Raw genomic sequence first — 11,679 nt, forward strand, 5'->3', positions numbered from 1 at the left:
GTCTAAGAGTAATGTTAGAAGAAAATGAGTATAAAAAGAAATAGGGGTAATGTTTGGTTTACAGGTAGAAAGCCCATCTGCAATTTATAATGTCGCAATATTAGTATGAAAAGAGACAAAAATAATGCCAACTCGCATATCTGGTTTAAAAATACATTTTATCTAATTGATTCGAACAAAAATAGAGCTAACAATAATAAAATTAGCAACTTATATTGTATATCAATTTGCTGAATACAAAGTGGTTTAAATTAATTCAATAGTGTATTTTGGATTGTTGGAGAGATTTTAAAAGCAAATGGGTTTAAAAGTAGATGGCTGTAAGTTTTGCGTTTATATTGGCAAAAAAATCCTTGCAGTTTGGGGGGTGGGGGTCGGTGTTGATGCATTTATAACCCCAAAACAAGATTAAGACTTTGGTGTATAGGCAAAAATTCATCTACAATTCCAACACAACAATATTGGTGTGAAAAGATGAAAACGTAACCACTTTGTATTTCAGTCCAATAGTAATTTTGAAAACGCGTGAATTTAAAAGTAAATGGAGATAAAAGTATGAATTTATAAGTGAACAATCATAGTAAAACTTTTGAAATTGGTGAAGTTAAAAATAATTGGATAGTTGTTAAGTTTAAGGTGAAAATGTGTCTAGGCCCCAAAAAATAAAGAGGATGTGACTCAGCCCCTCAATATTTTCCCTTACTCTTTAACCCCAAAAACCCCAAAAGATGTGTTCAACTCCCTTTTCACACTTTCCCAGGAATTCATCACAAAACATTCTAAAAATACTCCTTCCCTTATCTTCTTCTTCTTCTCCTCCTCCTCCTCCTCTGTGGCTTTCTCCTCCTCCTTTCGATATCTTCCCCCTCCTCCTTCTCTTAATCTCCTCCCCCTCCCCCTCCTTCTCCCAGTGGTGATCCTCCACTGTCGCCCTCTACTTCGACCAGACCCTCTCCAACATCACTCACTCCTTCTCCATCCTCCTCTCAATCGCCGGCTAATGCTCCACCATCGTCTCCTACTTAGGGTCTCCCTCTACTTGTGACCTCATTGTTGCTACGTCAGGCAGAGGATTGAAAGAATTTGTTTTGGAATGTTGTGGTTGGATTAAAGATACGAGTTTTGTTGGGAAAAGGGTGTTTGAGTGTATGGTCAGAGGATTGAGCTTGGTGGATATAGTTGAGGATGTAGAGAATGTGCTTGATAAAATGGGTCACTTGGGGTTTAAACCGTCGGGGTTTGAGTATAGAGTGGTGATTCAAGGGTATGGACGGTTGGGGTCGTTTAAGGAGATGAGGAGGGTGATTGGGAGGATGGAGGATGCTGAAATTGGAATTGATACGGTTTGTACGAATTTGGTGCTCTCTTGTTATAGTGACTATGGAAATTTAGCGAAAATGGTTACTTGGATTAGAAATATGAGGGTGTTGGGGATTGGTTATTCTGTTCGAACTTGCAACTCCGTGTTGAATTATTATCCTAGTGTAGTTTTGATGGTTAAGGATTTAAGGACTCTTCCCCTTTCAACGGATGACCTACTCGAAATGTTGAATGATGAGGAGGCTTTGCTGGTTAAGGAATTGGCTGGCGCATCAGTCTTGCTTGAGAAATTGATGTGGTCTGGTTCAGAAGGAAAGTTGGATTTTCATGGTTTTCACTTGGCATCAGCATACATTATCCTATTGCAGTGGATGGAGGAGTTTAGGCGTAGATTAAGGGTTAAAGAATAAGGGGAATACGAAGAGTTTAAGTTGAATAAACAAGAACATGAAGCTTGTTATTACTTGGATGAGATTGTGAAAATGAGAAGAGAAGAAATGAACTTGATGGGTGAGCTGCAGAAGAAAAGATGAAAAAGATGTTAATTTTTAAAATAGGACTATTTGTACTCTTTATTCTTGTGTAGTTTCTCCAGAATTGTTTATAATGTGTCATGTTTTTTTGTTCAGTTGATTATACTAGGTGTTCTTGTGGTTTGGTTGTACTTAGATCAAAATTTAATGAAGTGTATTGTGTCTATTTAGTGATCAATTTTGGTGTAATTTATTGTGATTGTATGTGAAATGTATTATGGCTGTCACGTGAATATGTACATAATCTTGAGGTTAGTGCAGCTAACATGTACATTTGACAAGTTAACATATTCAGTTGCATGTTATCATGTTATAAAGAAGATGACATGAGCTAACATGTACATTTGACAAGTTAACATATTCAGTTGCATGTTATCATGTTATAAAGAAGATGACATGTAACAGTGAAAGTTAACATATTATGCTAATATTCAGTTGCATGTTATCATGTTATAAAGAAGATGACATGTAACAGTGAAAGTTAACATATTATGCTAAAAATTAACATATTCAGCTGATAGTTAGCGTGAAGAGATGAAATATAACATATTCATAAGAAAGTTAACATATACACCTGAAAGTTAACATATACAAATGAGAGTTAACATGCTCACGTGAAAATTAATATGTTCAGGTTTTAGGCAATATTTTTAGTTTGCAACAGCGGACATGACATGGGTCTTGTAATGATAAAGAGCTAAAGCTTTTTGTGACATGTATACCATTAGTTGTCTAATACCCCTTGTCCAAATGTTATTTACCGGTTAGCTTGTGAAAGCTAGCATTGTTAAATGAGGAAGAGTTAAGGAGGGAGGATGTCGGTGGAGAGGAGAGAGGGGAGAGCGAAGAGGTACCATGCCGAGTCCTTGGCGGGTGAGGATTAAGACAGGAGGCTCTTTGAGAATCATCTGCCTCCTCCTCTGAAGGTCACAATCAAGCTAATTGTAACAAAGCAATTGGTGATTGGAACCGAAATGGCTTATTAGATAATAATTTTGGTAGAGCAATGTAGGTTGTCAAGACTTTTGTAGAACATTGTTATGTGCAGCTTGTAATTCCGTGTTGTGTTTACTTTTGTGTTTGTGGTCTGACTTAGATTTCCAACTGATGCGGGTTTTAATATAGAACTTTGTTTAGAGATTGAAGTTTGTTGATTTTTAGGTACGTGTTTGGGTTTGTTGTTGTTAATGTTATCCGTTTGATAAAATGCACGAGTTAGGAGAATTCTGATTTTTAGGTACTTGTTTAAGCTTTCCATGGATTCACGCACTTATGGTTTGTATATATCAATGATTTATATATCAATGATAAATCATCTTGAGGGACTTTTACTCTTTCAAACACATCGAAATTTAGTTCAAAAAGACTTGTTATGAAGAAAGTTAACATATTATTATGAAAATTAACATGTAACAGTGAAAGTTAAGATATTATGATGAAAGTTAACATGTTCAGCTGAAAGTTAACATGTTATGAGGAGAGTTAACATATAATGATGAAAGTTAACATAATTTATGAAGAAAGTTAACATATTATTATAAAAGTTAACATGTAACAGTGAAAGTTAACATATTATGAGATTTAATAGTGTATCGTAACTTGAAGATTATCACAATAACCTCAAGATTATGTACATATTATGTACCATAATATTCAGGTTTTGATACACATAATTTATAAATAATTATCAGTTTATTATGCACATCAAGTTCTATTTGAATGAACTTGTACATATTCACATGACAGCCACAATACATTTCACATACAATCACAATAAATTATGCCAAAATTGAACACTAAATAGACACAATACATTTTATTCCATTTTGATCTAAGTACAACTAAACCACGGTTCTCTTTCCTCTTTGGTAACCTTTCATCCTATAGAACAATAAATAAATAACAACATCATCTTACATCAATCTCTTAGCATTACAAAAATAATCACAAACCAGTACAAGTACTTGCAGATAGACCCCATCACAAATCTAAATGTAGTTTCTTTGAGCTCAGGAAAACCACCAGCACTCACAAACATACGAAATTACGGAAGAAGAGAGAACTTCCACAGCCCGTGTAATTTTACAATGAACAAATTTTGAAATATTTTTATTAATCCATCTTATCTTAAACCATCAATTTACAATCTATCATGTAATGGGAAGCTTGGTAGAGGTGGATAAACCCCTTGCGGTCCTAGCCGCACTGGGGCAAATATCATTAGGGTGTCTCCGCACCAATACAACTAAGGGGGCCTATCCACAAGTGGATGGTACTAAAGGGGGTCTATTCTCAATTAACCTGATTATTTAGAATTCTATACTGGGACAGTTGTCCATACGGCCAAATTCTTATGTGCAGGCATACTTGTAGGTGAATGTGAACCCCAGATTTGCTTTTCCAAATGCCTCTAAAAAAATTTTGCTCCAACAAAGACAACTTCCAAACTCGCAGTCCTTCAATGAGGATATGCTCTATATGTTGCCAAAAACTTTTTTTCAACTTGAAGCATTTCCACAACTTTATAACGAACTATCACCTACTCCTTACCACTAAACAGATTCTCTGTCAAAAATCAGAACCTCTTTACCGAAGGAACGGCAGCAGTTGCTCCATATCGATATAAATATCATTTCGGTGAATATATTCTCCCCTCCGTCTTCTATAAAAAGAGACCCAAACTCCCCATAACTCTCAATCCACCATTTTTACACAAAGAGAAGATCAGTGATGGCTCCTCATCAGACGCGACACCTCGGCCAGAGCTCAGGCGACTATTGCGCGTATATCACCAATATGGAGAAGAAAACGAGCATGTGCGAAGGACCTCACTTCCCTAATCTTCAAAATATGTTCCGCGACAAGAACCCGAAGAACCAGAAACCTAAGGCTCAAGAGAAGATGCTGGCTACCGCTGGACGATTTGGCCGAGCTGAGCATATCGAGTATGAGATCAGTGGAACAAGTTGTGAGGAGGAAGTGAAGGTGGATATGTGAAGCGCCAGCATAAAGAAAAGGGGTGATATAGTGCAGATACTGGATATTGTGAGCTACATATGAATGTTTTACCTTATGTTATTGCATGAGTTTAGAGATTTCCAGGTTTATGAATAATAAATTGGTATATTTATGTATCCTTTGCCTTTACAATCAGATCATTAAATTGTTTTTTTTCCTAGTGACGATTCACATGCCCAGTTGATGGTTCCATAGTTTTAAGCATAGAAGAATATCTTCTCAAAATGATTATCAATGGCATCAAAAAAAGTTTGATAAATTCTACTAACAATTAGATAGATTTAAACTAAGTTTACTTCTTCCTACACATTAAATGCACCGTCAACCAAAAAAGTTCTAGCAACCAAAGAATTTTTCTGGTGTTTTCTGGTGCAAAACTATTTTATGCAAAGAAAGATAATTTTGACATGCAGGAGTGCCAGAAATCTCTTGAAATTCTTTTTTCCTCTCGCCGGTGCTCGTACATGTTCAGTGACCATACAATTCAATTCTCATATCGTATGTTGAACAATTTTCTCCAATTTTTTCGGCTTCGCAGACGTGTAATTGGTCTACCAAATTTAAGAGTATACTCAACTCCCACATTATAAACTGTATGAATATAGGCTAAAATCCCAAATGCTTGAAATACTGAATATGAAGTAACAGTGCTTATAGCTTCGAGACGCCTTTTGGCTTGGGTTCTCGAGACCATGATGGGGGTATTATTTTGTAGTCTTGAACTTCTTCATCTTCAGTTTTATCTTCTATTATATCCTTAGAAAATGCATCGGGATTCGCTTTGATGCAGTTCTGCAATGCAATAAAGGGGCTAACACAGTCCGATCCCTGCAATGGCAGTGGATGTAAAACAATTAGCCTCTCGGTGAAAAGAAAACAAGGGTTAAAATGAAAGAACAGCTCTCTAACAGAAGTTAATTAAGGGTATAACAAAATGCCATATTGAGCCAAGTCCAATCAATCCTCGCCATAAAGCAGCAAAACAGCATTTACCAAAGAATTTTTGGATTATAAAACATTAAAGAACTTTTGGATTATAGAAAAAATATTGGACGAAACAAAACATTTCACTCAATGAAGCAAAAGAAGAATCCTGAATTGGTAATGCCTCTGTGCAGGTAGCAACTTCAACCCGAAACCAACTGAACTTCCAAACATCTTACCTTTGTGAATTAAATATGGGCAACGAATACATAACAACGATATTAACTGGAGTATATCAAATAGACTTCGTGTGTCTATTCAGTAATTCTATGGGAACATTAGGAGACATAACCTCCAAGGAGAAAACCATCTAAAAATATAATTGATTGAAGTACTTCAACCCTTCTAGGAAATAATTTGATGTCAAAATATGATGAGAAACATTTTTTTTCCCCACAACTTATGGTATTGAGAAGATCCAAATAAATTAGAAGTGCAGGTCAGCAACTCTAACCACTCACTGCTGTATCAGCCAGTGAGAGGGTCTAGTATTAGAATTTAAGGCTAACCCAGTTATTACCTGAGAAAGATGCCAAATCTCAATCTCCTATCCCCATAGGGAGTTTGTAAAAGAAAAGAAGGTTTATCAAGAGGGTAAATCACTGTCAGCCCATTCGTAACAAAGGATTTGGAAGGTAAATTGAACAGATAAACAATTACAGCAAAGCCCCACTAGCAACAAAAGTTGGCAATCCAAAGCAAGAAATATATAGAAGCTGAAGCGAGTTAAATCCAGAATTTACCAGCTTTAGAGATCATGATTACCTTCTCCTTGGCAGTGCTCTTTATAAAACAGACAAATGCCTCTGAAAATTGATTTCCACAAGGACCCTTTCTTAAGTCTGCGACACAAGGGCATTCCAGTGCTTTCTGGGCCTTCACTTCCAATGACTTCAAAACAAGCGAAAAAAATGTAAACAATATTATTTTACAAATAATGTAAGAGGGAAATATTTTGTCATCGTAACAGGAAGATTCTAAATCTTAAAAAGAACTGACCTCATTTTCATTGTCGCCACTGAAATTTGTCGCTTCTGTATCAGGCAACAGATAACAATATCAGAAAAATATACCGCGAGATGTAAATTCAACCTACTTTTTGAAAAACTTTTGCCATTAGCTGAAGCAGAGTTTGATCCCTCAAATGGGAGTTGTCATTTACATTTTATTCTGATGCTAGTAGTATAAATAGCTTATCCTATTGGGAAAAAAACATTTGCTTGTAACGACTCAACAGAATCTAGGGGGTTCATATATCCCACACTTTCTCTAAGGTAGTCGTGAAATATTTATGAACTCCTTATACAGAAAAAACGTATTATACAGAGAAAACGTCAAATTCAATCACAAACTCAGAGTTTAGGAAACCATGACCTAAGCATAAAGCCAAAGATAACTCTCAGAAATATTGAATTGATGACTTTTTCTTGCCATTCAATTCACCAAGATGGTGTAAGAAATAGATTTGCTAGATACCAACTCGTATAGGTTTCTTTGAACGCTAAATCTGCTAAAGATCATTTACAAATTCAAGCTCCCTCAGGTCCATGAATACTATTAGCTTGAGAAGTAGGCAGGATTTCCTTATTGCTGAAAAGTCTCAGCATGAAGGAACAGATCAGTTGTCAAGAGGGCCCATTATAAACAATTGGGTATATATTTTCTGAAAGAGTGCATTGGGGATCGTAGCCACCTAAAAAAATTTGCCAATAAGATCTATTATGCTGACGAACTATATCCACAGGATGCATTATAGATGTGCAAATTCAGAAGATTAATGTCCTACATTGTAACAGTTACCACACCACAATATTTTAAGAGATGCTTCCACTAACATAAACTGGTACACTTTGCGGAGAAGAAAAAAATTGGTCGCATGCAACTCAATTCATATCGAAGCATACAGCTCAAATCCACCAAGTGTAGAATGTACTTAAAATTGGTGTCACCGAACTCGCCAAAGATTCCAGTCAACTGTCAAAATTTCATGATAGAGGTGGTTAAGCTGCAGATTTGAAACAAAGGGAAGGACCTTACAGCCAATGCCAAAAGGTATTAGCGATGGATTTTGTAAGATTATGAAGCAAGTGATAGCTTTATTCTAGTTCTTGATGCCACCAACGTTTAAATATCAATAATGACTGATAATTTAAGGGAAAGGACATGGCATTGGTTCGTTTGCAGAATAATAGAAAGATGGTAGTTGGTGTGACTAATAAACCTTGTACTAATAAGAAACTGATTATTCAGAAACTAGTGAAAGATATCACCTGCTTTCTGTTCAAGAAAAGCTGAAAACGTCAAGAAACCTATGACAGAGGATATGGGCCTTGTCAGGATGATTAAGAAGACTTGAAGACCTTACCCTACAGATGGGTCCCAATGCAGAGGTACTTAGTACAAAGGTGGCTGATGTTTAATAGTTATTAATAGTATAATCGTCTTTTGTAATATACTTATTAAAAGCAATGGTCTTCGTTCTCTTTACAATTAGTCCCCCTCTCATTCAGAAAATACGCTCACATGACATGACCTTCTAAGATTAAAAGAACTTCAGTCTGTTGTACTCCAAAGAGATCAAGCCCTAAAATTTCAGAAGCTTGAATCCGCAAAAAAAAATATAATGGACATGCATCCCAGATAATGAGGTATGTTTTTGTTGGCCTTATTTACTCCCTCTCCCTCTCATTTTCACATACCCACTAGGGTAGTATTCAGTTATGGGAATAGTAAAAAAAGAAAAAAAAAAGATCTTTCTGTACTTCAAGGACATAAAGTCCTATTGACTCATAGATTTACTCCATAGAGAAATACCATTGAGATGCATCAGAAGCAATTTGGTACGTGATTTTCTGCGAGGACACAATCTGGACCGCATTCCACAGCCATCTATTTCTTTTTGCACCCCATAATATCCATTCTTTTTGGTCGAAAACAACTGTAATTTCAAGATAGTGTCAATATCTTCAAGGTAGAGCTTGTTACCTTGTTTCCAAGTGCTCTTCAATCAAAATAAGAACCCCAGGATTCGCCTCTAAGAGCTTCTCCCTATATTATAATCTTGCACATATGATGGGATCAGTTGCATAGAAGGCATGATGTCAGAATAATTAAGTTTACATTCCACCTGGTAACTTTCAACTTTTACATGACAAAAGCCTAGCAGAAGTGTTTCTTCTTCTTCTTCTTCTTCTTTGCTTATTTTTTTCTGCAAACAAAATTCCCACTCTCCATGATCACTTTGTTCTTTCCGATGTGTATTATTAATTCGAAGAAGAAACTAAACAACAAAATTATCACCCAAGGCTTCCAATAATTCCAATTTACATGTTTTAGCTCATTATCTTCCTCAGTTTTTAGGTTCGTGTTTTAATTTGGCACTTTGGCATATAAAAGCTCAGAGATTACTGAAAACCTCAGAGAAGTGGAATTATCTTATCTAAGCGTATCATTCTCCCTTTTATTCTAAACTCTTTCCAGATGTACCATTTTATAATGAGGTATGTTTTTGTCGATTCCCTTATTTCCTCCTCTCATTGTCACATACACACCAGGGTACTTTTTAGTTATGGGAAAAGGAATAAAAATTATGACCTTACTGTAATTCATAGAGAATAACCACTGAGATGCATCACAAGCAATTTGGTCCAAGATTTTCTGCAAACGTCGCAATCAAGGCCGTATTCCACAGCCGTGGTCTTTTTTTCCCCATAATACCATTCTTTTGGTTGAAAACAGGTGTAATTTCAAGATAGTGTCCATATTTTCAAGGTAGAGCTTGTTATCTTGTTTCTAAATGCTCTTCAATCAAAACAAGAATCCCATAATTTGCTTCTAAGATCTTCTCTCGCTATTATAATCTTCCACATTTGGAGGGATCAGTAGCATACAGGGCATGATATCAGAAGAATTAAGTTTATATCCACCTTGTAGCTTTCAAGTTTTAAATGACAAGAGCCTAAAAGAAGTGTTTCTTCTACGTCTTCTTCTTTGCTTAATTTTTGTGCAAACAAAATTCCCACTCTCCATATTCAATTTGTTCTTTCCAATGTGTATTATTAATTCAAAGAAGACACTCAACAACAAAATAATCACCCGAGGCTTCCAATAATTCCAATTTCCATGTTTTAGCTCATTATCTTCCTCAGTTTTTAGGTTCGTGTTTTAATTTGGCACTTTGGCATATAAAAGCTCAGAGATCACTGAAAACCTCAGAGAAGTGGAATTATCTTATCTAAGCGTATCATTCTCCCTTTTATTCTAAAATCTTTCCCATTGGTGGGATATTTTTCCCCTTTTCGTGTATAGAATTTTATATTTCCGTTCATGACTGCATCCATACTGCAATTTGTAATATGAATTAATATTGGATGTAAATGTTAGAATTGAGGGTGGAAACCTACCTCCGCCGGCGACGAGGAGCTCCGATGAGCTCAGAAATGACGCAGGCAAAACCCCAGTCGAAGTCGCGACCCTCGGACGAACGCGACCCTCGGAGAACGCGACCCTCGCGTTGAGCGCCCCGACCATCGCGTCCAGGGGTCCGACCATCGCGTCCAGAAGCTCGATGACCACGTCATTGGCGACGCTCGCGTCCGTTCGAGCGCTGGCGACAGGCTGTCGCCAGCCCACCAAATCCAGGCTATAAAACCCCCTTTGGCCCTAGGGTTTCAGTGCTCCTTCTCTCCCCCCTTTGTCCGATTTCTCTGGCGGCGAAGCCCCAAAACGCAGTCGCGTTTCCAATTAAATCACAGCAGTGATTTCATTCATCTCCAGCTCTCAAATTGTTTTGAGGAGAGATTAAGAAGTGGATTAAAGAAGAGAGAGAAATAGAGAATTAAAGAAGGGTTTTATAACTGGGTTGTTTAATTATTCTCAAGTGAGATTTGAAAGGGGTTTATTCCCTTTAATTATTAACACTGTAGCAACAATGTTCATTTGAGAAATCTCAGTTTAGGGATTTGCTCTTGATTTGTAATTTCTTGTTTGATTAATAAGAAATTATCTGTGTGGCTCCCGAGGACGTAGGCAGTTGCCGAACCTCGTTAAAACTTGGTGTACTGTTCTCTATTCTGCGTTTCTGTTGCAAAAGGGGATTTGGGCGTTAAATTCCCAACAGTAAATGTGCAACTAAACAATATTAGTTCTTCATAATGAAGATATGGCTTGTTAACAGAAGTTCTGCACAACAAGGCTTGGACTTTGCCAGCTATGAAATGACCAATCATTACATTGTGTATGAATAAGATAAACGTTGTGTGTTTTTGTGACTCGAGATTAATACAAATTTAATTTGGTGAATTATATTATTGACGGGGTATAAGTAGTTGGTCACGAGGTTTAGTGCACTTCGCATCTTGGTTATGGTCAAGAAGATACAAAGCCATGATGGGGAATCACATCCTCATATCCAGAACCAGCATACATCCGGATAACCAAAGATATCCCTCCTCATTGACGGGCAGATTTCTATCGTCCCAGAACAATCCATTGTCTCCAAATTCACAATCCCGGGTGTACCATTTTATTTCTGCTCCGACGGATTGATCCAAGAATTTGTCACCCTAATTCAAGCTAGGTAAGAAGGTCCAAAATTTATCTTAAACTGAACAGCAATCTCCTGGGCATTTTCTATGACACGTCGGGGGTATTTTAGGTTATGAGTGAAGTTGAGCTATCTATCTTCATGCAGGCTGAAATCTCTTTCAGTTAATAAACAAAGATCATGGAACCATGCCGTTATCAAGAGAAAGAGTACTGACCAGTGATTAGGTCCTCGAATGAAGGAGGCGACGACGGAGAGGAGTCCTCAGTCGGCGCTGCA

At 36.9% G+C, this 11,679-nt stretch overlaps 2 protein-coding genes across 2 annotated transcripts; one reads left to right on the top strand and one right to left on the bottom strand.

The window, feature by feature from the left end:
• LOC109838797 (pentatricopeptide repeat-containing protein At2g17033-like) lies at window positions 1,149-1,730 on the top strand. The gene has a single exon (XM_020407222.1). The coding sequence runs from the start codon at window positions 1,149-1,151 to the stop codon at window positions 1,728-1,730; it is 582 nt and encodes a 193-aa protein (XP_020262811.1).
• Window positions 5,288-11,678, bottom strand: LOC109838798 (mitochondrial intermembrane space import and assembly protein 40 homolog; the record flags this gene model as incomplete). Its single annotated transcript, XM_020407223.1, has 4 exons — window positions 5,288-5,699; window positions 6,621-6,746; window positions 6,855-6,889; window positions 11,618-11,678. Coding segments are annotated over 4 exons (399 nt in total), but the record flags the coding sequence as incomplete, so codon positions are not given.

The sequence above is a fragment of the Asparagus officinalis genome, chromosome 4, assembly GCF_001876935.1.
Source record: "Asparagus officinalis chromosome 4, Aspof.V1, whole genome shotgun sequence".
Lineage (NCBI taxonomy): Eukaryota > Viridiplantae > Streptophyta > Magnoliopsida > Asparagales > Asparagaceae > Asparagus > Asparagus officinalis.

Bases quoted from the DNA above. Each gene is read 5' to 3' on its own strand.
- LOC109838797 (XM_020407222.1), top strand. From the start codon at position 1,149: ATGGTCAGAGGATTGAGCTTGGTGGATATAGTTGAGGATGTAGAGAAT.